The sequence below is a fragment of the Eumetopias jubatus genome, unplaced genomic scaffold (genome assembly GCF_037043125.1).
Source record: "Eumetopias jubatus isolate StellerSeaLion01/CBP00866 unplaced genomic scaffold, mEumJub1_p1.0 scaffold_9, whole genome shotgun sequence".
In the NCBI taxonomy this organism is placed as follows: domain Eukaryota; kingdom Metazoa; phylum Chordata; class Mammalia; order Carnivora; family Otariidae; genus Eumetopias; species Eumetopias jubatus.
The window spans coordinates 114519828-114546733 of NW_028274815.1; the positions used below are offsets into that span (position 1 = coordinate 114519828).

Sequence of the window (26906 nt, forward strand, 5' to 3'; positions counted from 1 at the left end):
GTGCCGCGGGCTCTCTATGGTCCCGCCCGCCTGCCGGCTAGAGCGGCCGGGGCGGCGCGCGGGCAGCGCGCGGGGACTGCCGGGAGCGGGGCGGACACTCTCGTCCCTCCTCTCCCCGCCTCCGCACCGCGGCGCGCTCGGGCTCCGGAGCCGTCATGGGCGCCGCCGCGTGGGCATCGTCCCCCCTGCCGCTGCCTGTGTCTCTCTTGCTGCTGATTCTGCCGCTCCCGGGGCTGCCCGCGGGCTCCTGGGACCCGGCGGGTTACCTGCTCTACTGCCCATGCATGGGTAAGGTCTCCCGAGCCCTCTGCTCGAATGGGGAAACTGAGGCCCAGAGAGGAGAAGGCCCTCTTCTAAGGCGCCCAGAGATACCTTGACATGTCCAGGAGAGAACCCCAGCGCGGGGCATGGCCTGCTCCTCGCCTTTCTGCCTCAGTTGCGACGGCCCCGAGGGGCCTCTGTGTCCAACCTTCCATTTGGCAGATGAGGAAACTGAGACCAGGAGAGGTTATGTGTCTTGTGCAAGGTCTAAGCCAGCCCAGAGTTCAGTAAATGGAGTTAGCGGGGCAGGACTTGATGTCACTGACTCAACGTTGGCTCTGGACGATTCTTTCATCGTTCAACAAATATTTATAGGACCCCTACTCTGTGCCCGGAACTGTTTTCTGTTCTGGGGATACAGCAGTGGTAAGACAGAAAATGCCATGCCTTTGTAGAACCTTCATTTTAGCTAGGAAAGACAGACAATAAAAGATACAATAGACGATACGGACAATAAAAGATAAAAAAATGAGTAATTATACATAGTATCTTAGAAGAGGATGAACACTATGGGAAAATAAAATAGAGAAGAGTAATGGAGAATCTAAAAGCTGCAATTTAAATGGGATGGTGGATTGTCACTGTAAAAGTCATTCCTTCTTAAAACCCTCCAGACTCCAGACCCTGATGATTTGGCCCTCTGCCCATCATTACTACCACTCCGTTCTCCCCAGATCCTCCAGCTGTAGCCACTCTTATTCCCTCTCTGTTCCTCACACATTTTCAGGTTCTGAAACCTGTGCTATTCCCTCTGACTGGAAAACCTTCCTCTTCACTTCTGCCAGGTCAACTCCTTCCCATTCTTAGGTCTCAGCTTAAATGTCACCAGAAAGGGCTTTGCTGACCTCAACACAAATAATCTCCACCTTACTGTTCTCTATCACCAAGCTTTTTCCATTTCTTCCTTGAAATGATCAGAATTTACTACTATATACTTGTCTCTCTAACTGGACTGTGAGTGCCTCGAAGGCAGAGACCTTATCTTTCTTGCTGAATCCCGTATTCCAGCACCAAACAGAGAGCCTGGCACATTGCGGCCTCTCAGTATTTGTGGAATGAATGAATGGATGTCATGCTGGGGCTAACGAAAAGAATCAGACAGGGTCCTTGCTCCTGAGGTATTCACAGGCTGAAGAAACAGCCAGTACAAAGGCCAGGAAGTGGGAAAGGACATTTGAGGAAAAGCAAAGAACCATAAATAGTTCCAATCCAAGGTGGGAGGCAGAGGAGGGGATTGAGTATAGCAGGGGGTTGATGAAAGGATTCCAGTGAATGAGGTGCTGGAGTTGCCCCTTCATGCACAGATGAATGGAGATAGAGGTGGAGATAGAGGTGTTCTTTCACCCTTGGATGAAAGAACAACAGGAGCAAAGGCATGGGGTCAGGATGGGAGGTGGAGAGCATATTTGGGAAATGGCAAGGAACCTAGAGCGGCTGAGGCAGAAGGGTAGGACTCGAGGGCCTTGAGTGTTAAACCCATGAGTCCAGACTTGATCCTATGCTGCCAGCTCCCCTGGCTCTCCTTGGTGTCCTGGCCCTTCCCACCCCTGGCCCTGCATCCTTTCCAAATCCTGCATGCCCCATGCCCTCGGTGTCCCAGGCCTCACCTCAACCACCATATACCATCCAGGGCGCTTCGGGAACCAGGCTGATCACTTCTTGGGCTCCCTGGCTTTTGCAAAGCTGTTGAACCGCACCTTGGCTGTACCCCCTTGGATTGAGTACCAGCATCACAGGCCTCCCTTCACCAATGTGAGTACCTCCCCTTATCCATCCTACCCCAGTCCTGTACCTCCTCTTGACACCCAGTCCTTCTCTGGGCTTTACCTCCTGCTCCTCTGAGCCTTCCCCAGTCCCCACCCCAAACTGTCTTCCCTGGCTAACTGACTAACACTTACCCAGTGCCTTCTGTCTGCCAGGCACTGTTCTGAGCACTGCATGAGGACTAGCTCTTTTCTCCCTCATCACATTCCTATGAGGAAATGGGCTTCAAGAGGTTAGGTAACTTGCTCAAGGTCATACAGCTTGTGAATAGTAGAGCTGGCACTCAAGCCCATGTCTGTCTGACTCCAGGGCCTATGATCTGAACCTAAAGCTCCATTTCCACCCCTGGTTGGTCCCACCCTCTGCTTATCCCATTAGTCAAAGGGTGATGGATGCTATTGTCAGTTTGAAGGAGAAACTGAGGCACGGGTTAGTTAATATTGTGTTCAGGGCCGCCAACCCAGGCAGTCTGGCTCCAGAGCTGTCTTGCCCCATCATGGTGATACTCCACATCCTCTAATTCCTTGCCTTTTCTTTGTGTCTTCCACTGATCCTATGTCTGTCTTTGTTCACACTGGATCCCCAGGGGCCTGGCAGTAGGAACTGAATTAATCTAATGAATTGACTCTAAAAGTTTTTAATAAACTTTAAAAAATTATATTTGTATGTACAAAAATGTATATCATTCTTACAGCCTTTTCTCTGTGTAGTTTTTTTTTTTGCTATTATTATTTTGTATGCCTAGATTAAGAGAGGTTTTTTATCAGTTAGAGGTTAAAAGCCAGAGGACCTAGGGCACCTGGGTGGCGCATTTGGTTAAGCGTCTGCCTTCAGCTCAGGTCATGATCCCAGGGTCCTGGGATCGAGTCCCGCGTTGGGCTCCCTGCTCCGCGGGGGCCTGCTTCTCCCTCTCTCTCTGCCTGCCTGCCGCTCCCCCTGCTGGTGCACTCTCTCTCTCTCCCCCTCTCTCTGTGTCAAATAAATAAATAAAATCTTAAAAAAAAAAAAAAAAAAAACCAACGGACCTGAGATCGTAGTTTGGCTTTACTACTTAACTAGCCGTGTAGCCTGGACAGAGTACTTGATTTCTTCGTGCCTCAGTTTTCTCATCTTTAAAAGAGGCCAGTAGTAACAGTGACTACCTCCCATAATGAGTTAGTGATTGTAGCATGCCTTGAATACTGTATGCCTCTCTCTTAGAATCAGTAGTTCATCAATGAAAAGTGCTTAGGACATAGGAAGTCCTCAGTAACTGGGAGCCACTGATGTGCAGATTTTTTGCACTCACTGTTATAGTTTAGACATTGTCTGTCTCCTTCTGCCTTGTTTTCTTTCTCTTCCCTTGCCTTCTCAGCCAAGAATCTTTTGAGTCTCTACTTCTTTCTGTGGGTTACTCAACCCATCCCATTAGGCTCCCCTTCCCCACTGGGACTGTTCTCACAGAGGCCACCAGGGACCTCAGAATTGCCAAATCTAGGGTCATTTCTTAGTCTTCCATCTATCCTTCTGGGTGGCACCTGGAACCGTGAGCCTCTCATCCCTCTTCTGTCTTCTAAGACATAGTCTGTTCCTGCTTTAGCCTGACTTCTCAGCATTTTTCTCATTGTGCTGTATGGGGGGCTTCTCTCTCTCCACTCACTGTTTAAATGTTGGTGTGCCTTGGGGCGCCTGGGTGGCTCAGTCAGTTAAGCGTTCAACTCTTGATTTCGGCTCAGATCATGATCTCATGGTTGTGAGATTGAGCCCCGAGTTGGGCTCTGTGCTAGGCGTGGAGCCTGCTTAAGATTCTCTCTCTCGGGGGCGCCTGGGTGGCTCAGATGGTTAAGCGTCTGCCTTCGGCTCAGGTCATGATCCCAGGGTCCTGGGATCGAGTCCCTCATCGGGCTCCCTGCTCCTTGGGAGCCTGCTTCTCCCTCTGCTTCTCTCTCTCTCTCTCTCCCCCTGTTTCTCATGAATAAATAAATAAAATCTTTAAAAAAAAAAAAAAGATTCTCTCTCTTGGAGCGCCTGGGTGGCTCTGCCTTTGGCTCAGGTCCTGATCCCAGGGTCCTGGGATTGAGCCCCGTGTCGGACTTCCTGCTTAGCGGGGAGCTTGCTTCTCCCTCTCCCTCTGCCTGTTTCTCCCCCTGCTTGTGCACACTCACTCTCTCTCTCAAATAATAAAGAAAAAAGATTCTCTCTCTCTCTCTCCCTCTCCCTCTGCCCCTCCCACTACCCCCACCCTCTCCCGTGCATGCGCACGCACTCTCTCAAAAAAATAAAATAAAATAAAAATAAAAAATAAATGTTGGTGTGTCTCCTCTTTCTGTTATTAGCTATGTGACCTCAGATGCGTTATCAGGAGTCTGTCTGCCTGGGTTTCTTCATAAGTAAACTGGAGATGGTTGTATTTCTACCTCTTAGAATTAGATGAGCAAGTCTGTGAAATGTGATGAGTACAGCACCTGGCACTAAGTCAGCACTCAATAAATAATTAGTTGCTATTATTACCATCATTTGCTTTGCTATAAATTTCTGTTGAGTCTTGTGGCTTTCACTATTCTCCACGTACCTCCCAATCTTTTCTGTGGCCCAGACTCTCCTCTGACCATAAGCCTGTGTTTCTTTCTAATTCCTAAGCCCTTGAGTCTACTTGGATGTCCCAGAGATACCTCAGATTCAGAAAGACAGAGCTGACCTTGGCATCTTTCCCTCTCAAACCTGTGTCACTTCCTATATTCCCAGCCTTAGTTTATGTTACCTCCATTCACCTGCATACCAAGCCCAGAACCTAGAAGTCATCCTAAATGCCTCCTTTTACCCTCTACTCCACCTTCCTTTACCTCTGCTAAGCTGTCCGTGCCTTCCATCTTCACTTGGACTTACTGCTCAAAAATACATGTTGAGTGAGTACTTGAACACATAGAAGGACCATTGTAGTAACCTCCTTATTCCTCTTCCTACCCTGATCTTGCCGTCCATATGTTCTCTCCTCTGCCACCAGAGTGATCTTTCTTAAAAGGCAAATCTCTTTTTATTTCTGTTTGAAATCCTTCAGCAAGGGGCACCCGAGTGGCACAGTCGGTTAAGCATCCGACTCTTGGTTTCAGCTCAGGTTGTGATCTCAGGGTTGTGAGACTGAGCCCCGTGTAAGGCTCCGTGCTCAGCTTGGAGTCTGCCTGAGATTCTCCCTCTGCCCCTCCCGCTCATGTTTTCTCTCTCTCTCTCTCTAAAAAGTAAAAAAATAAATCTGGGACTCCCGGGTGGCTCAGTCGTTAAGCATCTGCCTTCGGCTCAGGTCATGATCTCAGGATTCTGGGATCGAGCCCTGCATTGCTTCTCCCTCTCCCACTCCCCCTGCTTGTGTTCCCTCTCTTGCTGTCTCTCTCTCTGTCAAATAAATAAATACAGTCTTTAAAAAGTAAATAAATAAATCTTCACAAAAATAAAATCCTTCAGCAAGACCTTGTTGCTAATAAATATCCCAAATTCTGTTTGTTGAAATGCCAATGGCTCATGAAGGAAATCAGTTTGGGAAATTATATTCTCAATTCCCCATCCTCCAAAATTGGAGGTTCAAAATACACATTAGCATACTGAGAAGTTCTATAGTAAAGAAATCAGTTTAACGCAGCATTTCTCAGGTCTGTTTAACTCTGGAGCCTTTTGATTGCAGATTATCCCCATGAACTAGTGGAACATGCTTGGGAACCCTGACCTATAGGATAAAGTCTAAATTTTTATTCCATGGTGTTCTAAGAAATTTTTTTAAAATCTAGAAAACTAGAGATTAATATAACCACCGTCCACGTACCCACCTCTAGAAGTGATCATTATTTAACATTTTCTCTTTGCTTCATGTCTTTTTTAAATAAAAGAAATAAAATATTACAGATGAAGTTGTTGAAAGATAAAGTCTCACGTGGCTCCCAAGGCTAGTCTCACTCCCTCCTCCCGGCCCCAGAGGCAGCCACTGTTGTGAACATAATGTCTTCTCCTTCTGAGGTCTCTCCTGTACTTCTGCTGTGGCACTGAGCATACCTGAACCCATCTCCCATGCAAAGTGGAAGAGCTTCTCTAGGGAAAATACAGAGAGGTGGAAGGAGCATTTTAAATTCTAGTAGATGCTGCAATATTACATTCTAAAGTGGTTGTTCCAGAATGTACTTTTCGACTACCAGTCACATACAGCAGCCCCTATTTCCCCACTTCCCTTCCAACAATTAAAGTTAAGCTTTTAAATCTTTGCTGGTCTAATAAGTGAGAAGTGCCTTGTAACTGTGACATGCTTTTTTCTAGTTGTGAGTTTGTACATCTTTTGAATGTATTGGCTATGTGGGTTTTCTTTGCTGTGAGTTGTTCACTTCTGTCCTTTGCTCACATTTTCCCTTACATCATTTGTCTTTTTTCATCTAGATCAGCAAGCATTTCTGAACACAAAAGATGTTACTGTTTCTTCGTTAGTTTGCAAATAAATTCTCCCAGTCTTTTTCTCTTCTAGCTTTGGTGTCCTTTTCCAAAAGTTTTTCATTGGCTTATAGTCTGAGCTGTCTGGGTCTTGGAGTGTATGGTTTTAATGAATGTCTTATTAAAAGAGCCACTAGGATACTGAGGAGGGATCTCTGCCTCCCCTTCTGCACCTTTTCCTGTATGTAGCTCCATGTGTCCTACCAGAAGTACTTCAAGCTGGAGCCCCTCCAGGCCTACCATCGAGTTATCAGCCTGGAGAACTTCATGGAAAAGCTGGCACCCACTCACTGGCCCCCCGAGAGGCGGGTGGCATACTGCTTTGAGGTGGCAGCCCAACGAAGCCCTGATAAGAAGACGTGCCCCATGAAGGTGGGTCTGGGGGACCTTTTCTGCCTGTTCCATGTCCTCTAGGCCCCTGAGACACTGTGACAGCAATATGTGGGGAAAGGCACTAGAAGGGTTAACATAGAAAGATGGAGATTTAAGTCCTATTTCTTTTTTTTTTTTAAAGATTTTATTTATTTATTTGAGAGAGAGAGAGAATGAGAGAGAAAGCACATGAGAGGGGGGAGGGTCAGAGGGAGAAGCAGACTTCCTGCTGAGCAGGGAGCCCGATGTGGGACTCGATCCCGGGACTCCAGGATAATGACCTGAGCCGAAGGCAGTTGCTTAACCAACTGAGCCACCCAGGCGCCCTTAAGTCCTATTTCTGACCTCTGTCAGCAGTGTCACTTTGGGCAGAGGACCTTCATTCCTCTGAGCCTTTATTTCTACCTGAGAAAGAAAGACACCAATCCCTGCTCTGTCTCACTCAATAATGTCACGAGGGCCAGGTGCAAGAGTGCTTATAAACTGTAAAGTGCCACATGAGTAATAATAATTTTTTTTTTCACACCAGGAGAGAGAATGGGGGGAGATGCAGAGGGAAAGGGAAGGGAGAGGGAATCTTAAGCAGGCTCCACTAGCCTGATGACTGGGGGCTCAATCTCACAACCCTGAGATCATGACCTGGGCTGAAATTGAGTCAGACGCTTAGCCTACTGAGCCACCCAGGTGCCCCAAATAATAACTAATACTTCTATGGCACTTACTACAAGCCAGGTACCATAAGAGCTTTACACATATTAACCCACTTAATCTTCCAGCTGCTCCATGAGGGAAGTACTATTAATATCCCCATTTTATAGAGAGGACGCTGAGTGCAACACAGAGTTTCAATATTTTGCCCAAGGTCACATAGCAAATAAGCTGGGATTCAACTCTAGGTAATTTGGCTCCATTATCCACCGTCTTATCTTGTATACATTCCTGCCTTTCGGCAGGTAAATAAGAAATAGTCATATTTCATCAGGAGAAATTCGTAATTTTCTGGCACTTTGGGAATAAGACAATCCCCAGTATGTCTTTCAGTGCTTATGCTAAAGTTTAGGGAGGGTAGTTGAAAGAGCCATGAAATTTGAGAAAGGAGGCTTGGCTTATAGCCACGACACTGCCCTTACTTGCTGTATGACCTTGGACAAGGGTCTTACCCTGTCTGGGCCCTGGTTTCCATCTTGAAAATAAAGGCATCATGTTAGCTGGTCTCTGAAAGTCTTTGAAAGCTCTAGTCCAAGATCTAAAGCCCAAATTCAAAATCCACTTCCTTCCTCTACCCCCACTAGTGCTGCAGGGTCAGTGGGATGTGGCATGTTAGTGGGTAAGACTCCTTTAGACACTGTGGTGAACATCTGCTGGAAACCGGACTGGAGGCCGAGTTGCTCTCCTCAGTCCCCAGCTCAGGATTTACAAAGTGACGTTCCTATTGGCCATCCTATAAGGGGTTTCAGTCTAAGTCTAGTCTACTAGGGTTCCCCCACCCACAGTTCTTGGCCCCATACCCAGAGGGCTTTCTCTCCTCAGTAAGTCTTTGATCTCTCTCTTTCTGCAGGAAGGAAATCCCTTTGGCCCATTTTGGGATCAGTTTCATGTGAGTTTCAACAAGTCTGAACTTTTTTCAGGCATTTCCTTCAGTGCCTCCTACAAAGACCAGTGGATCCAGAGGTAACTTGGAGGGGGCAGTGTTGCTGGGTTTAGGGGAGGGGCATGGGGCCCCTGAGAATGCAGCACCTTCCTGACCCCCTCTCCCCCCCCCGTACCACACCCTGATGTTTGAGACCAAAGGTGCGGCCATTCTGTCTGTTGAACTTGGGATCCTGTGTGATCTGTTCCCATCTCAACGCCTGACACGGTGGGACATTGACCTGCCACAAGGTTGAGCAAGAGTTTATCGGCCGATAAAGGATGTCATAAAAAGAGTATTGTGCAGTCACATGGGTCTTGATTTCCTCCTCTAGGCGTGAGAATCACTCCCCTGTTACCTTCCTCTTCACAAGGTGAGAATTGGAAGCAGCTTCTAGAGAAAAGCAACTTAAGGTGCAGACTGAGAAATGATGTCATCCTGATAATTGGATGTGCTTTATTAATTGCACTCCAGTAGGCCCTATTAAAAAAAATAGGTTAGCAGGGCACAGGCACAGGCTGTGAAATATTTATAGGGCGTCTGTCACGTATGAGACATACTGCTCAAAGGCCAGAGGTGATATATAAAAATGAGGAAGATCCAGCCTCAGCCTTCAGGGAGCCACATACTAGTTATAATGATGCTAACAAACAGAGTGCACTTGCCTTGATGCTATAGCATGGCAAGAAGGAATGTGAGCTTAAAAGTCAGACTTGGGTTCAGGGCTGTGAGGAACATGTGAATTCATACATGGTCATATCCCTCGGCATTCTGTAGACCAAGGATGGACTGATGTAGAGAAAGGAGTCCCGCACTTGGAATCAGACAGACCTGGCCTTGGACTCAGCCCTGCCTCTTTCTCAGGAGACCCTGAGCAGCCTCTCCAGCTGTCTGGCCTGAATATCCTCATGGTTGAATGGAAGGAGCCCTGTGGCATTTGCCTCCTAGGGCATAGAGCGCATGGTTCATAGTAGGGGGCCACCCAGTATTAGCTGTTAATATTATTATTCACATGCTTTATTTCATATAAAGAGAAACTTTGGGAAACTCTATGAAGTGGGTTTTATGATTGATTTTCATTTGGCAGATAAGGAAACAGCTCAGTGAAGTAAGATAACTTGCCCAGGGAACCCAGCTGTTGAGAGGGCAGCTGCAGGCCGAATGTAACTCTTTAATACATAATAAAGCTGCTATTTATTTAGTGCCTACTGTGTACCAAACACCGTTCTAAGTTTTCATTTCACTACCTAAGTCTTCTAAGGTGGTAACTCACTGGATCCTTCCACAAGTCTGTGCGACAGGAGTTACTGTCTTCTGTGCTTTACACATAGGGAAATTGAAGCAAAGAGGAGTGAAGTCTCTTGCCCAAGGTCACACAGCTTGAAGTGGCAAAGCTGGATTTGAACCCAGGCAGTCTGATTCCAGAGCACCCATTCTTTTTTTTTTAAGAAGACTTTATTTATTTATTTGACAGAGAGAGACACAGCGAGAGAGGGAACACAAGCAGGCTGAGTGGGAGAGGGAGAAGCAGGCTTCCCGCCGAGCAGGGAGCCTGATGCAGGGCTTGATCCCAGGATCCTGGGATCATGACCTGAGCCAAAGGCAGACGCTTAACAACTGAGCCACCCAGGCGCCCCTAGAGCACCCATTCTTAATCACCACGGAGAATAGCTGTGCCTATAACAGCTGCCAATTCCCATTTGGGATTTCTGAGCTAATTCAGGAGCTACTGAGGATACTCAGTCATGGCAGGTTCTACTCCTCCCTCGTGGTTGATCTTGATAGGGTATTTCCATTTGATCACCTCGTTTCTAGAAGATATAGTGCCACGAAGGACAGAAACAGGTGATGTGTGGTTGGAGGGCTGAGACCTTGTCTCAGCTCGGGCTGCTATAACAAAATAGCACAGCCTGGAGGCTAAAACAACATGCTTGTTTCTCATGGTTCTGGAGGCTGGTGGCTCCTAAAGTCCAAGATCAGGGTGCCAGCATGGTTGGGCTGCAGTGATCTTTGCTTGCTACCTTTTTGCTGTGTCCTCACATGTTAGAGAGCAAGCTCACTTATGAGGCACTAATCTCATCATGGGGGCTCTATTCTCATGACCTCAACTAAACTTTATTGCCTCCCAAATGCCCTACCTCCTAATATCATCACACTGGGGGTTGAGACCTCAACTATGAATCAGAGAGGGCGGGGGAGGGGGCACAAACATTCAGGCCATGAGAGACCTGAAGGGAAGGAGCCATCCATGGAAAAAGCTTGAGGGAGAGGTAGTTCTTCATGGTGGGGACATGGAGCACAGAGGCTCTGAGGCAGGAACAGGCTTGGTGTGGTGGAGGGGCAGACAGCCAGTGTGGCTTCGTGGAGTGAGTGAGGAAGAGAATGGGGACTGTTCCATCATTTGTTACTGAATAATAAACCAGTTTTGGAATGGGTCCCCAGCAGTGGGTAATTATTTCTCAGATTCTGTGGGTTGACAGGGGTCAGCGAGGCAGTTCTGGTTTTTGGTTTTGCATCTTCTTTCTAGAATCCTAACTGTACAAAGTTTCAATCCATGTTAAACATCTAATTTCTTGCTATAAATATCCTTTAGAACCCACCGCAGATTGGGTGGGAGATTTTTAAATTTTTAATAAAGAAGAGAATTACATTTGCTCATAATCCACCACCCCCTTCAAAAAACACTCTTAGCAGCTTGGTGTATATACTTACATCCTCCAGTACTTTTACGAACACCTATATACCTACACAGATTAGCTTAACATGAAACTACTGTGTGTAGTTTGTGATTGAGTATTACTCAACTGCCTTTTCTGAGGAGGAATTAATATTATTTACCAGGTTAGTAAATATTGCTAGCAGGATCAGTTCTAAACGTAAACAAACACGAGATTTCAAAAAAATGGTTACTGGGATATATATGTGTATTTGTGCCAATGGAGTGTGTGTGTGTGTGTGTGTGTGTGTGTGTGTGTGTGTTATTTAATTATTTTGTAACCACGTTTTTAAGTGTACATTCAGTAGCATTAAGTACTGTGCCCTGTTGTATGCAGCCACCACCACTGTCCATCTCCAGAACGTTTTCATCACCCCAGACAGAACCTCTGTACCCATTAAACAACTCTCCCCATTCTTCCATGCCCCCCCCGCCCTATCCCTTTATTCAACTTTTCTGTGTCTGAATTTGCCTATTCTAGGTCTCTTATAAGTAGAATGATATATTAGTCTTTTTGTTTCTAGCTTATTTCACTTAGCATAATGTCTTCAGATCTCATCTGTGTTGTGGTATACATCAAAATTTTAGTCCTTTTTTTTTTTTTAAGATTTTATTTATTTATTTAATTGATGGAGAGAAAGAGACACGGCGAGAGAGGGAACACAAGCAGGGAGAGTGGGAGAGGGAGAAGCAGGCTTCCTGCCGAGCAGGGAGCCTGATGCGGGGCTTGATCCCAGGACCCTGGGATCATGACCTGAGCCGAAGGCAGTCGCTTAACCAACTGAGCCACCCAGGCGCCCCAAAATTTTAGTCCTTTTAAGGCTGAATAGTTCATTATGTGCACGGACCACATTTTGTTTATCTATTCATCTGTTGATGGACACTTGGGTTAGCCAGTCACTTCTTGCTTTTGGTCTCATGTGGTTGAAGTCACCTGTCAGCTGTCAGCTGGTGCTGGAGTCTGGAAGCCCGGCTGGGCTGCATGTCCAAGAGGGCTCGCTCATGGCTAGCCGGTAATGCATGCTGTCATCGGGGAGCTCAGCTGGGGCAGTTGGCTGGTGTGAGTACACAAGGCCTCTCCATGTGGCTTGGACTTCTGACAGCATATCAGCCAAGTTCTGAGAGGATACAACCAGGGAGTGAATGTTTCAAGAGATGGGAAATAGAAGCTGCTGGCTCCTAAAGCCTGGGCCTGGTGACTGGGACAGTGTCACTCCTGCTTCATGCCGTTGGGAGGGGACACAGAGTCCACCTAACAAGAGAAGATTTGAAGAATTAATCTGCCATACAGGTGAGGAGCTTGGAGAAGAAGTGGGCAGGGGTCAGACTGCACAGGGCTTTGTAGGCCCTGGCAAAGCAGGCTGATAAGCAGCCTGAGTGCTTTGTAGGAGTGAGCTGGAGAGTGTATATATTCTAAACATTTTCTAAAATAGTGGACACTTGCTTGCTGTAGAAAGTTGTCCTTTGGGGGCGGGGGTAGAGGTGTAGGGAGAATGGCATTGGAAAGGGTCAGGCTTTTCCCCGGCTCACTGTGTGACGGAGTAGATTACTTCCCTTCTCCGGCCACCATTCCATCTGTAAAATGAAAGGGGTGAGCAAGGTCTGTGGTTTCCATACTGTTCCTCAGAGTTCTTGAGAAGGGCCTCTAGTGCCATGAGGCTGGCAATGCAGGGCCAACCTGGAGGGGCTCAGGTCCCTCCCACCACCACCTTTAACCAGTAATCCTCTTGTATATCAACTAAAAGCTTGGATGGCCGCAGGTCTAGGTATACCAGGCCTAATTTAAGCCACATGTTACAGAAAACCCCAAATAACAGCAGATTAAGAAGATAGAAATGTATTGCTTTCTTCAGTAAGAGGAGTACTGAGGGATGCAACCCGCCACTCGATGGCAGCTCCATCATACTGTCAGGACTCAGGCTGCCAACCCCGCCAAGCCAACCCCGTACCGGCTTTTATCCTCAGTGTCCCCTCACAGGGCTGATGAAGCATTAGCCATTACAACGTTGCCCTAGGCAGCTGGAAGGAAAACAGGGCAGAAGGGGGGCACAGCCTCACCTTTTTAAGGAACCTTTCTAGAAGTCCCATATAGCCCTCTTGCATCTCGTTGGCTAGTTCTTAAACACATGGCCATACCTTACCTGTAAGAAGTACAGAGAAATCTCTTTATTTGGGGCTGCCATGTGTCCAGCTAATTCAAGGAGAAGGGGTAAGAGGTATTTCTTCCCCACTAGGTGATTTCTGAGAATCCTTCTAGCTCTGCTGCTTCTGAGTCTGTGAATACCCTGGCAGAGGTTTAATTCAACAGATATTTATTGCACATCAAATGTTGAAAGACCATGGACCATCATGCTGAACCATTCTCGTGGCATGAAGGTAACAGGTATTTGGAACTCCTAGGAAATCCTGACTATCACCATCACCATCATTGTCCTATTGCATGAAACCCACTGCAACTTTTTAGAAGTTCAACTTTATGTTTTAGAGACTTGGCCACGTTGACCGTGTTAGCTTCTCTCAAAGTGTTCCACTTTGCACGACTAAGCACAGCAGCGCTGCAGTGGGCATGCCCCTTTCTTCACACCCAACCCAAACACCTCGGTCTGCAAACACCTCCCAATCCTCCAAGACCAGCTGCCACTCCCAAGCCTCGGCTCCCTGTCCCGCTTCTCCTTTGCTGCCGTCTGCACACTGACGTGCTCGACAGCCATCTCCCCTGCTGCAGCGTCAGCCCACGAGGGTAGGGGCCTGGGCAATTCTGCTCCCCACAGTTCCCACACACACTGGCCCAGGGCTCGTGTCACAGAAGCAACAAGCAAGTGTTCGCTGACATCCTGGCTCTACATGACATTTGTTTCATTATAATAATCTCATATGTACATGTATGTGAATCACTGATCGAGCCTTATTATGTGACAGGCAATGTTCTACTTGCTTTACGTGTATGAATTCGTTTGGTTCTCACAAGAGCCCTATGAGGTAAGCACTATTGTTATTCTCCTTTTACAGATGAGGAAATGGAGGCATAGAAAGCTTAAGTAACACGCCCATGGTCATGCAACCAGGAATTGGTGGAGCTAGGATTTGAATCCAAGGCAGTCTGCTCCAGAACCTGGTGTTCTTAACTATGCACCTCACTCCCAGCTCCCCCATTGCCATCAGTGAGACCCTCAAAAGCGGAGTCTGCCCTCTGTTTCTGATCTGTAGTCCCTAGCACAGGCCTCAACGTACAATGGGTACATCAGTATTTTTAGAATGAATGATTGAAGGAATGAGGATTCAGGGGTCTTACCAGAAAGACCAGGCCAGGTTGTCAGGGGTTAGAGGAAGAAGAAGCGCATATGAGCTGAACACCTACTACCATCTGGCCCTCAGCCAAACTCCTTTCTGATGTCACCTCCAAAGATTTCAAAAGTAGAAAGTTAGAGTTTGTGATCTCCCAGGCAGTGGAACACTAGGAGAAATCAGGAACTGTGCACTCTCTGACCTCTTGGAGAGAATCTGCAGCGACCCTTGGTGAATTCTAGATTTGGAATGTCCATCCCCTCTCCCTAGATCTGGATTCGGCACATGGCTGCCCCACTGGAACATCAGCCATCATGACCTGATGAGCATCAAGAGGCCCAGACTGAAGTGTTCATTTACTCCCAATGAGAGAGGAGAGTATTGTTTGGAAAGAAAGGGAGTGCTAAGGGTGTTGTTTGGAAACAAAGCTTGACCAGCTCCATCTGCCCCTGAGCGCCCTAGGTCCGGCCCTTAGCCTGGTCACTGTCCAGCTGAAAAAGGCATATTCTCTTGCTGCTGGGTGCAGTGAACCTCTGGGGTTCTTCCCCACCACCCCTCCACTACTGAGATTCCTCCACCCATCTGGAGTTTCTTTATGCACAGCATCCACTGATGTGCCCGGAGTACATATGTGGGACACTGGATGAACACCATCCTGAGTGCAAAGGATGCAGGGACATGAAGGAGGCAGGACCTTGCTCTCAACGTCCCTGTCAGGAAGGACTACCTTTCTCTCCCACTCTTCTCAGGGATGGCTCCTCATCCTTCGGGTCTCAGTCTGGTCCCAGCCCTGCCAATTACACGTCACCTGTTTACGGCCTCTGAGGAAGGCTGCAGCCTGGGAGCACACTAACAGTAAGGGCTGACGGTAGAGCAGGGGAGACGGCTGTCGAGCACGTCAGTGTGCAGACGGCAGCAAAGGAGAAGCGGGACAGGGAGCCGAGGCTTGGGAGTGGCAGCTGGTCTTGGAGGGTTGGGAGGTGTTTGCAGACCGAGGTGTTTGGGTTGGGTGTGAAGAAAGGGCCGTGCCCACTGCAGCGCTGCTGTGCTTATTCGTGCAAAATGGAACACTTTGAGAGAAGCTAACACGGTCAACGTGGCCAAGTCTCTAAAACATAAAGTTGAATTTCTAAAAAGTTGCAGTGGGTTTCATGCAATAGGACAATGATGGTGATGGTGATAGGATTTCTTAAGACTTTCTATGTGCCGAGTACTGTTCTAAATGCTTTGCTTATATTAATCCATTTAATCTTCTCAAGAGCCCTACGAGTCAGGAGCTATTATTAGCTCTATTATACAGATAAGGGAAGTGCTGCTCAGAATGGGTAAGTCACCTGTCCGAGTTAGTAGGTGGCATAGTCGACATTAGCACAAGGCCGTCTGGCTCGACAGCCTGGACCTTTACCATTACATTGTGTGAAAAGCACACAGAATAATACCTTTTTGCACAAATAGTAAAAGTGTAGTCATGCATAAAGCCACTGTATCTTCTGGGAAGAGGAAGTAAAGGAGGGAAAGATGACGGGATAGACCTTTTATTTCAGTGTCTCTTTTTTAAACAATCTGAGGGGCCTGGGTGGCTCAGTCGTTAAGCGTCTGCCTTCGGCTCAGGTCATGATCCCAGGGTGCTGGGATCGAGCCCCTCTCAGGCTCCCTGCCCAGTGGGAAGCCTGCTTTTCCCTCTCCCACTCCCCCTGCTTGTGTACCCTCTCTTGCTATCTCTCTTTCTCTGTCAAATAAAATCTTAAAAAAAAAAAAAAAAAAAATCTGAAACCCAGCCAAGTGTTAATATCTGCTAATTTGGGTCATGTGTATGTGGGTTGTAAAGCTATTTTCTGTATTTTCCTGTTATGCTTTGAAATATTTAATAACTTTTCATTGAAATTTTTATTGAGGTAATTGTAGATTCACATGTTGTAAGAAATAATACAAAGACAAGGAAGGAAGGAAGAAAGGAAGGAAAGAAAAGAAAACAGAAAGAATACAAAGAGGTCTCAGGTACCCTTTACCCAGTTTCGCTCATTGCTGGCATTTTGCAAAACTATAGTACAGTATCACAACCAGGATGTTGACATTGATACAATCCACCCATCGTATTCAGATTGTCCTAGTTTTACTTGTACTCACTTCTATATGTGCACGTGTGTGTGTGTGTGTATTTAGGTCTGTTCGATTTTACACATATATAGGTTGTAACCACCACCACAGTCAAAATACCCAAACAGTTCTAACTTCACAAGGATCCTCTGTGACCAGTGTATGACTACACCTTTGTCCTTAACCATGCATGTGCGTGTGCGTGCACACACACGGGCACACACCCCCTAGCCCCTGACAACCACTCCATTTCTGTTCTCTGCTCTGTTATGTCATTTCAAAAATGTTACATAAATGCAATCACAGTATGTACGATTGAGGGCTTGGCTTCTTTCGTCCTGCATAGCTCCCTTGAGATCCGTCCCACGTTGTTGCCTGTCTCGGTAGTTTGTTCCTTGCTATTGCTGTGTCGGATTCCGTGGTGGGATGCACCATGGTTTGGTTAGCTAGTCACCTGGACATTAGAGCTGTTTCCAGTTTGGGGCTGTTATGAACAAAGCTGCTCTGAATATTCGTATACTGGTTTGTGTGTGAATATAGGTTTTCATTTCTTTGGGATAAATGCCCAAGAGTACAATTGGTGGGACATATGGTAACTGCATTCTAGTTTTACAAGAAACTGCCAAACTGTTTGCCAGAGTGGCTGTGCCGATTTCAGAATTTTAAGAAAAGGCTTTTGGCTGACAGAGGGAAGGCAGTCCAGGTCAAGGCAAGAAGCATACAGAGATCTGGAGCTTGAAAGTGCATTCGAGTTGATGGAACTGTCAGGATGTTTCGTGTTGCTAGGACAGACTCTGGATTTAGCTGAAGAGGGAGCATGGGTTCTCTCCTCACTCATTCAGTCAACAAATATTCACTGAGCTCTTAACATGTGCCAGACACCGTCCTAGTCACATGGAGGCATGCCTTCGGAAGTCTTTGTCTAGTAGAAAAGACAGGGTGAAGTAATTACGGTGTGCATTGTGTACAAGGAAGGAGAGCCTTCGGGACAGTACGACAGCATCTGTAGATGGCAGGTTTTCACGAGGGCAGGGATCATGCCTGTCTTGTTCTCCCCTGGGCCCCAGCACATAGTAGGCAGTCAACAAATATATGTTAAATGTCGCACAAATGGCCTCACCCAGTGTACACATTGCCTGTGAGCCTGACCTGTCCACGGCCCTGTGGAAGCTGCTGCATGTCCCAGTCCCGCCATGTGGGTAAAAGGGCAGAGGCGCGGTCCAGACACCCCACCCCGGAGTGAATTACCACACCACAGACTGGAAGCCAGCATGACATACAAAAGGTTGGCATGCTCTACTGTAAATTTTTAATTGTTAAGCAAGCAAAGAGGGTTGTAAATTCCGTGCGGCGGGACAGTATTGTATATTGTGCCTGTTGTCGCCGCCCCGGTTCCTTATCAGCCTATTGGGGTTTCTCAGCCTCTCGTGCTTCTTGCATGTTAGCGGGGCCCCTTTGCAGGGTCTCTGGGGCATGGCGCAACACCATCCTTTGTCCTGTGGGGGAGGCGGCCAGGCTGTGTGTCCTCTGTCTGACTTCCCCTCCTTCCGTCTCCTGCCTAGATTTTCTCCAAAGGAACATCCAGTGCTCGCCCTGCCAGGGGCTCCGGCCCAGTTCCCCGTCCTGGAGGAACACAGGCCACTCCAGAAGTACATGGTATGGTCAGACGAGATGGTGAGGACCGGAGAGGCCCACATCCGCACCCACCTCATCCGGCCCTACGTGGGCATTCACCTGCGCATTGGCTCTGACTGGGTAATTTCTCCCTTCCTCTCAGGGCTGGCTTGGACATGTCCCTGATTAGGGCCCATGCCTGTGGATGTTGAACCCTGAACCCACTGCACCGAGTCCCAGCCAGGGCAGAGAGGTCTCACTCAGCCAAATCCACGGGGCTGTGTTCCACGATCCCGCCTTAGACACATGAGAATTGTGACTGCAAAGTGCTTGCTTGCCAGCCCTCGTTTCAACAATAGCCATTTTTGTCCTTATTTTGCAGATGGTTAAATAAACATCAAGCTAGACTCCAAGTCAGGCAGCAAGCCAGAGAGAGACCCAGAGCCCAGGAGTCTTGTGGTCCAGCTAATTGTTTAGCCAGTAGACTCTTTGTTGAAAAACAGGCTCTGGAGATTGGGTGGGGCTCTCAAAACTGAAGATGTCATCCTCCAAATTTGGAGGCTGCTTAAATGTGCAGAAACCTCATCAGATTATCTTCTGTGTAAAAATAACAGGAGAAATGTAGACAGTCTCCTTAATTTACATAAGAGAATATATGTATATATGTATGTTAGAAATGCTCATTGTTGAAGACTTGAAAAATACTGCAAAGTGATGAGGTTTTACAGAGAGGTGTTGTACGTGGGTTTTCTTTTCCTTATGACTTTCTTAGTAACTTTTTCTTGTTTCTAGCTTCCTTTATTGTAAGAATACAGTATGTGATACATATAACATACAAAATGTGTGTTTATCAACTATTTATGTTATCAGTAAGGCTTTTGGTCTACAGTAGGCTATTAGCAGCTAAGTTTGGGGGAAGTCAAAAATTATATATGGGGTAGGGGATGGCGGCCCCTATGCCCTGTGTCGTTCAAGGGTCAACTATAGTCACACATTGACTCCCTTCCTGCCCTCCTTCCATAAAGAAAAGGAACCAGGCTCAGAATATCTTGTGAGTGGTTTTAGCCAAACATTTAAGAAACAGTTTCTATCTATACATGCCTAGAACATAAAAAGACATAAGATGCTATTTTTCACAAAGCTAGCATAACACTAACCCAAACTCGGATAAGGTCAATTCAGAAGAGTAGAGCTCATTCTCACAAACATAAATGTGCAGATCCTAAGTAGAATATCAGCAAGTAAACTCCAATAACATATTAAAGAGCATATGAGACAAGTAAACCTTATCCCGGGAATGCAACGAAATTCACTATATTAGCACCCAAAGAGGAAAAATCATATAATCATCTCAGTAGAGGCCAAGAAAGCATTTGATAAAAGCCAACACTCAGTCATGATTTAAAAAAAAAAAAAAAAAGTCTCTTAACCAACTGGGAATTGAAAGGACCCACCTTAACTTGATAAAGGCTATCTCTCCGAAACCCACAGCAAACATGTACTTCATGGGAGCTACCAGAAGTGTTCCCACTGAAGTCAGAAATCAGATAAGGCTGCCGTTATCACCACCACGGTTCAGAATTCTACTGGAGGTCCCAGATAATACAGTTAAGACTAAGAAAAAAATATTTTGTAAAAAGCCAGTATGCCACTAGAGAGAAACAGCCGCTGTTACTGTCTTGATGCGTTTCCCTCTTCCCTCAATACTTTTTTTAAAAACATAGTTGAGCTTCTGTATAGCCTTTTTCCACTTAGTGGCTCTTGCTTCTGGGGCCCCGGCCAGCTGCTGTCTTTAACCGTGTCCCCCCACGACCCTGCAGAAGAATGCCTGTGCCATGCTGAAGGACGGGACTGCGGGCTCCCACTTCATGGCCTCCCCACAGTGTGTGGGCTACAGCCGCAGCACGGCCGCCCCTCTCACCCTGACTATGTGCCTTCCTGACCTGAAGGAAGTCAGACGGGCCGTGAAGCTCTGGGTGGATGCACTGAATGCCCAGTCAGTCTACATCGCCACGGATTCCGAGAGTTACGTGCCCGAGATCCAAGAGCTCTTCAAAGGGAAGGTGTGTATGGTCCCAGTGGGGGTGTAGGAGGAAGGGAATCCAAGAAAGCTCCAGGGCGGTCCCACCGCTCCCCCACATGCTTCATGTCCTCCTGACACTTACATGTCCACTTCTTTTTTTTTTTTTTTTAAGATTTTATTTATTTATTTGACAGAGAAGAGTGAGAGAGCACAAGCAGGGGGAACAGTAGAGGGAGAGGGAGAAGCAGGCTCCCCGCCAAGCAGGGAGCCCGATGTAGGGCTCGATCCCAGGACCCTGAGATCATGACCTGAGCTGAAGGCAGACGCTTAACCATCTGAGCCACCCAGGCGCCCCTAGATGTCCACTTCTGCTCCAATTCCTATCCTTCCTTCAAACCCCAGCCCAAACACCCTGGCACATTCTCTCCAGATTTCCCTGCGCTCTTGTAGCTTCCTACTGAAGCCATCACCGCATTTTACCACATCGGCTCTGGAGGCACTGTCTAGTCTGTGTGAGGCCAGAAACACGGCCCACTTCCCAAGAGTTGTGGCTCCTTAAAGGCAGAGTCCAAGGCTGACTCACTCTTCTGTTCCTCAGCATCTGGGGGCCTTGCCATCACCAATGTCCACGACAGTGCCTAACACAGTAGATGCTCGGTAACCGTCGAATAAGGACATAAAGAGTGGGCCCGTGGGAGAGACCCAGTGTAGCAGAGAGATTAAGGGCCTGGACCCTGGAGCCGGAGAATGTGAGCACTGCTCACTGTGCTGTCTGCACAAGGTACTGTAGCTCTCTGTGCTTCTGTTTCCTCTTCTGTAAAGTGGGACTGAGAGCAGTCCTATCTCACTGGGCGGTAGTGCAGGTCAGATTGAAGCAACAAACAGTTCCAGGACAAAACAAGTCCTCAGTAGTGTTAGCAGTCACCAATAGTAGGAGTAGGTGATTGATGAATAAAGGGAAGTCTCTTTTGTGCTTAGTAAGTAGTGAATGGTAAATATTCAGTGTGTGAGTAAAGAGCGGATGTGTTTGGTACTCTATCAGTGGAGAGTAGGTAATAAGTAAGTATGTATCAATAAAATGACTGAAGTAATGGTAAGCATTCAGTAAGATTCGTGGATGAATGAAAGCCCTAAATGCTTGCACAGACCTTAAAAGATTGGCTTTCTAGCAGTGAGAACCCTTGGCTTTATGGGAGGGGCCCCGTTCTCCCTTTTACCCCAGACACGGGCTGGAAGCCCTGACTTGTAGAGAAGGTGCTGAAGCCGAGCATCCTGGCCTCCCTCCCACCCACCCACGTTATAGAAGACCATCAGAGCCGGGAGCCCTCAGGACTCCTCTAATGCAACCCCTGTATTTTATAGCTGAGGAAACCAAGAAGGAATAGAATTTACCCAAGAGGTCTCAGAGCTAATTATAGTGGGCCTGACACAGAGCGGGTACGTTTCAGAGCGTGGGTGGAATTGCTCGGGGATTTTGGCCATGAATAAACCAGTAGTATTTCTTTGCTACCATCCACAGAGCAAGATGATGATTTTTGTTACATCAGAAATCTCTGTGTGACAGCAAAGCACTTTCAGCCCCAGCTCTGCCCACACCCCCACCTCTGTACTAAATTGAAGCATTTGGAGAGTCCCAGGGAGTTTTTTTGTGAGTTTTTAGAGTTGATATATTTGTTACACCTTGAGCCTCTTGCCATTTTCTATTTCCTGTTCCTGTGCCCCTGTTCTTGCCCTTCCCCACTCCTCAGCCCCTTTCTCCATGGGCTCAGAGCCCACCCTTGCTCCTCATTTAAGCTGGGGCCCTGCTGAGCTGGGGATACTGGTAAATAAGATGTGGTCTTGCCCTGTAAAGCTCCCAGTCTAGACTCAGGAAAAGAGACTTTGCACAGAACTCTAATGTATGCTGCATGAGAGGTCTAGGAGCTCGAGTAGGGGCAGGGGCTCACTCATTCACTTGTCCAGTCAATAGATGTTTATTGAGGCAGGCCCCAGCCAGCAGTGACCAGAAGGCTGCCACAGCCCTGACCCCATCAGGTGCAGGAGACAGATATTAATCAGAGTAGAAACTACAAACTGAGATGTGTGCTGCAAAGTAAAGGAATGTGGTTTGGGAGAATGTAGAGCAGAGGACTCTGGCCTAGATCGGGGTCCACAGAGGTGAGACTGGAGCTGCAGAGTGAGGGCTAAGTAAGAATTAACCAGACAAAAAGATGAGCACCCCGAACAGAGGGAGAGTGCATGCAAAAGTCCTGAGGCAGGAGGGAGCCTCGTGGGTAGTGGCTGGAGCTCAAGGGGAGATGGGGAGAATATGAGAGGTGGAGAGGTGACTTGAACAGGGCTTTGTGGGCCCCATTCAAGATTTGTCGTCTTCATCTATAGAGCAGTAGGGCACCATTTAAGAGTGTTCAGCTTAGGGCGCCTGGATGGCTCAGTCGGTTGAGTGTCTGCCTTTGGCCCAGGTCATGATCCCAGGGTCCTGAGATTGAGCCCGGCATCCGGCTCCCTGCTCAGCGGGGAGCCTGCTTCCCCCTCTCCCACTGCCTCTCCGCAGCCGCTGGGTAATACTGCTGCCAGAATGCCCGACCCCACGCCCTGGTCCTCTCTGCCCCACCTTCTGTGTCTGTCACTTCCGCACGAGGGAAGAGAGCTGAGGGTATGGCTGCAGGCCTTGGCCGAACTGGTCACCACCCTGTTGGAAACATTCTTCCCTTCCTCCTGCAGGTGAAGGTGGTGAGCCTGAAGCCTGAAGTGGCCCAGATCGACCTGTACATCCTTGGCCAAGCTGACCACTTTATTGGCAACTGTGTCTCCTCCTTCACTGCCTTCGTGAAGCGGGAGCGGGACCTCCAGGGGAGGCCGTCCTCTTTCTTTGGCATGGACAAGCCCCCTCAGCTGCGGGATGAGTTCTGATCCTGGCTGGAGCACATCACCAGTCTGAGCTGGTCGCACTTGCCAGGCCTGGCAGCCAGCAGTGCTCCCAGCATGGATTCTCAAGAGTGCAAGCTCCTCTGCTCCCCTGCCAGAGACAGAAAAGCACCAGGGACTTCTGGAGGAGAAGGACTCCATCTCCCAGGGCACAGGGCTTTCAGGCTCCTGGAGCCGGAGCATCTCTGCTCCCTTTGTGCCTCCTGCTGTTTCTCCTGGGAATTTCGCACACTGGCAAAGCAGTCCAACCTCTGTCTTTTGGTCTGCCCTGCTCTGAGCAGCCTGGGGGGCTAATCTCTTCAGCGATTTTTTTATAGAGAGAGAAACAGAGATTCTTATAGTTTTGATATGAGATCATGATTACCCGAGAACTCTCCCTCATTTTTAAAAATCAGTGAAGTTCATTAACGTAAATACCTAAAGTGACCTTGAATGAGGATGAGGCCAGGGGTGGAGTGGTTGTATTGACCCTTTTTCCAGATGACCCAAAGTAGCCCTTAGAACAGGCCGGAGACATCCCCGCTGCCTGGCCAGAGCCATTGTAAGCCCATCTTCCGAGGCCATTTCCAGGGTTTGGGGCATGGGCACTCATCTCTATTATAAACACTGTGCAAATGGAAGTTATTGATCAGGATGCTGTGCAGTGCTCTGCAGACACTGAGTGCTGCTCACAAAGCACGTTCCAAGCAAGGGGCAAGTGCCATCAAGCCAGACCATCATGGTATTGCTGTCAGAGTCTCCTAGTGGTTGGTGGCCTGCCACAAACCTGGCTCCATCGAGATCTTGGAGCACCAGGGCCCAGGGCTGGATGGCCCGGTGGCATCCTTCTGAAGGCTGCCCTCTCCCCTTTCATCTGTTTCCCAAGGGGCCTGGTTGTAGAATTTTGCCATTAAGTTGCTATCCAAGGCCTGTCCCTCGACCCTCCCTCCTGGGGCTGGAGCCCTCAGGCCATATTCTCACCAGGGCATGTTTGCTAAGCCTCTGACTGGATGAGATGCCCCTGACCCAGAAGCCATCAGATTCCCAATCTGCCCCTTCCCATCCAGTGGAATCTCTGCCAGCCCCATGAGGCTAAAAAGTCGTGAGTTTGTCTCTCAGATGCTAGAGTTGTGATAATCCATGACTCCTAAGAGTCTATGGTGTTTTGGCCTTGTGGTTCTAAAATTCATGTCTAACACCTGCTGGTCTCTTCCCCACCATGTGACTTCCTTTGGCCTTCAGTCCTGGGAAGGTAGAGGAAACTGATGAGAGCCAGGCCCAAAGCTCCATGCAGGGCCTCCCCCTCAGATTACCTTTGGGAAGAAACACTGTCTCTGTCGAGGCAGACTGGGCCAGAGGTGGCAGAGCGACAAGGATCTCAAACACTAAAGGTGGCATTTGCTGCTCAGAGCTGTCACCCGACTTGAAGCAGAGAAACTAGAGAAAGGGCTTTTGTGTTTTCCCTCTTGGGAAAACAGTAAAATATTCTAAATCCTGGGTGGACTCTGAGACATGGCTCGTCTGTCTGGACTTGTTCACAAGCTTCATTCAGAGGTACGGGAGCCTGAGCACCCCTGCCTCCGTGGGGTCGTTGGGAAGGTGTGGCTCATTGGCTGATTTTGTTGGCTGAACTCATTTGCTGATCACAGCCTCACACTAGGCACATGCTTTAGAGTCTGGGGCTCTAACGGGCCATCCAGACCACTTTGATTAGCGTTGGCAGTGATAATAGCTGTGTTTCTGGACAAGAGGGTGCCGGGTTGTAGTCAGATTCAGTTGTGTTCCATAGGCAAGCACTTTGCTCCTCTTTGACCCAGTTGCCTCGCCTATAAAAATGATGATAAAACAGACAGGGTTGTTGAAAGGCTCCCATCAGATAAAACAGGCATAAGAGCGCTTTGTAAACTGAAAGAGCCAAAGGCACGTATATATATGGCTGTTGATTAATTTGATGGCCTCTTGTTGCACACCTACTCTGTGCCAGGCACTGTGCTTATTAAGTGCTTTATGGGACTTGAGACCTGATTCCAGCCCTGGGGAGTAGGAGCTGTCAATATCCTTCTCCTTCTGCACAGGGAAAAACCAACACTCAGAAAATTCTCATCATTTTCTCAAGGCCACATAACTGGTGGTGTTAAGCCAGCATCTGCCCTCCCAAAGCCGTTACCATTAGCCGTATACCCTACTGCCACCACTTCACAGGATGCACTTTACACGGGGTGTGTGTGTAGGCTTCGGGTGGGAGACCCGTCATCCACTTTAGTTCCCCCACTGGGCTCCTGCTGTGTATGGGTCTGTCACTGCCAGGAGGTTTGAGGGAAGGAGAGATCACCCAGGAAAGAAAGCCCACATGAAGCTTACAGTTCTTTTGAGTGTTTAGCCCGCCATTCTTTCATTCAAATCACCTGCTGTGTGCCAGGCACTGTGCTAGGTATGAGGATTCAGCAGAGAATCAGACAGAAAGCCTTTGTTCTCAAGGGATTTGCATTGTATTAAGTATAGGACGCAAGGAACAAATTTTATCAGGGAGGGTATTGACTGCTATGAAGAAAAATAAAGGGTATGGGGGAGTTGAGAGAGGGAGCAGTGCTGTTTTGGATGAGGAGTTCAGGTAAGCCCTCTCTGAAGAGCCACCAGGAGGAAGGAGGGGACCACTCATTCAGATACCTGGAGGCAGCACATTCCAGGCAGAGGAAGCAGCAGGTGCAAAGGTCCTGAAGCTGGAGTGAGTGAGTGAAGCATGGCCAGGAAGCCAGCTCGGTTGGAGGAGCCAGAGCAAGGCAGGAAACAGAGTAGTCAAGGTCCTATATCCTGGAGGGCAGTGGTGGTAAAGTCAAGACTTTTATTTGGAGAAATCGGAAGCCTTTGCAGGATTCTGAATGGAGGAGGGTCATGATCTGTTTATAGTTTGAAGGACCCCCCCCAGCTGCCACATGGAAAAAAGATGGGAGGGGTAGAAGCGGGAGACCAGTGCGGGGCTGATGCAGGGATACAGGCCAGATGGTGGGGCTCAGGCAAAGGTTGTTGCGTTGAAGGTAGTGGGAAGTGGGCAGATTCTGGATATATAAAATTATTTTTAAAGTTCAAACTTTTTTATTTTTTTAAGATTTTATTTTTAAGTAATCTCCACACCCAACGTGGGGTTCAAACTACAACCCCGATATCAAGAGTCAGGTGTTCTGACTCAGCCAGCCAGTCACCCCATTAAATTTCAATCTTTTTTAAAGATAGGAGTCTTTGTATAGTTTTAATCATGCAACATATACAATTTAATGTCTTGTTTTTCACTTAATAGTATATCACATTTTCCATGTTGGTACATGGCCTGAATAAATTTTTTTTTAATTTTTTTATTGTTATGTTAATCACCATATATTACATCATTAGTTTTTGGTGCAGTGTTCCATGATTCATTGTTTGTTCATAACACCCAGTGCTCCATGCAGAACGTGCCCTCCTCAATACCCATCACCAGGCTAACCCATCCCCCTACCCCCCTCCCCTCTAGAACCCTCAGTTTCTGAATAAATTTTTAATGACAAAATTGCATTGAGGAGTGTCCCACAGTTTATTGTCCTATTAGGAGAACTTAGTATGTTCCCAATTATTCACTATTATTGTTTGAATAATATTTTTATTTGCACTTTTTTTTCTGTATCTAAAATGTTCATTAGGATAAATTCCCAGAAATGGATTTTAGATCAAAGACTTAAAGATAAAAATTTTTATTATGG

General features: G+C 47.6%; 1 protein-coding gene across 3 annotated transcripts; it reads left to right on the top strand.

Moving 5' to 3' along the window:
• The first annotated feature begins 111 nt into the window (after positions 1-111).
• POFUT1 (protein O-fucosyltransferase 1) lies at positions 112-26721 on the top strand. Of its 3 annotated transcripts, XR_003611598.2 has the most exons (8): positions 112-288; positions 1952-2073; positions 6721-6903; positions 8462-8574; positions 18194-18386; positions 20066-20308; positions 20867-21049; positions 22990-23066. XR_003611598.2 is itself a non-coding variant. In XM_028118537.2 (7 exons), exons 1-7 carry the CDS (start codon positions 156-158, stop codon positions 23176-23178), a joined length of 1176 nt encoding a protein of 391 aa, XP_027974338.1. In that variant the 5' UTR covers positions 112-155; the 3' UTR covers positions 23179-26721. The 3 variants fall into 3 exon arrangements, 2 of the variants coding, with proteins under 2 accessions (XP_027974338.1, XP_027974339.1); XM_028118537.2 differs by lacking the exon at positions 20867-21049 and having other exon boundaries at positions 22990-26721; XM_028118538.2 differs by lacking the exons at positions 18194-18386; positions 20066-20308; positions 20867-21049; positions 22990-23066 and adding an exon at positions 8868-9287.
• The last annotated feature ends 185 nt before the right edge of the window (positions 26722-26906 follow it).

What these genes read in the sequence shown, in the direction of transcription:
- POFUT1 (XM_028118537.2), top strand. Translation starts at nt 156, where the DNA reads ATGGGCGCCGCCGCGTGGGCATCGTCCCCCCTGCCGCTGCCTGTGTCT. An exon ending in GCTCTACTGCCCATGCATGG is followed by an intron (nt 289 to 1,951) that starts GTAAGGTCTCCC and finishes TATACCATCCAG; the next exon opens with GGCGCTTCGGGAACCAGGCT. An exon ending in TGCGCATTGGCTCTGACTGG is followed by an intron (nt 18,387 to 20,065) that starts GTAATTTCTCCC and finishes ACGACCCTGCAG; the next exon opens with AAGAATGCCTGTGCCATGCT.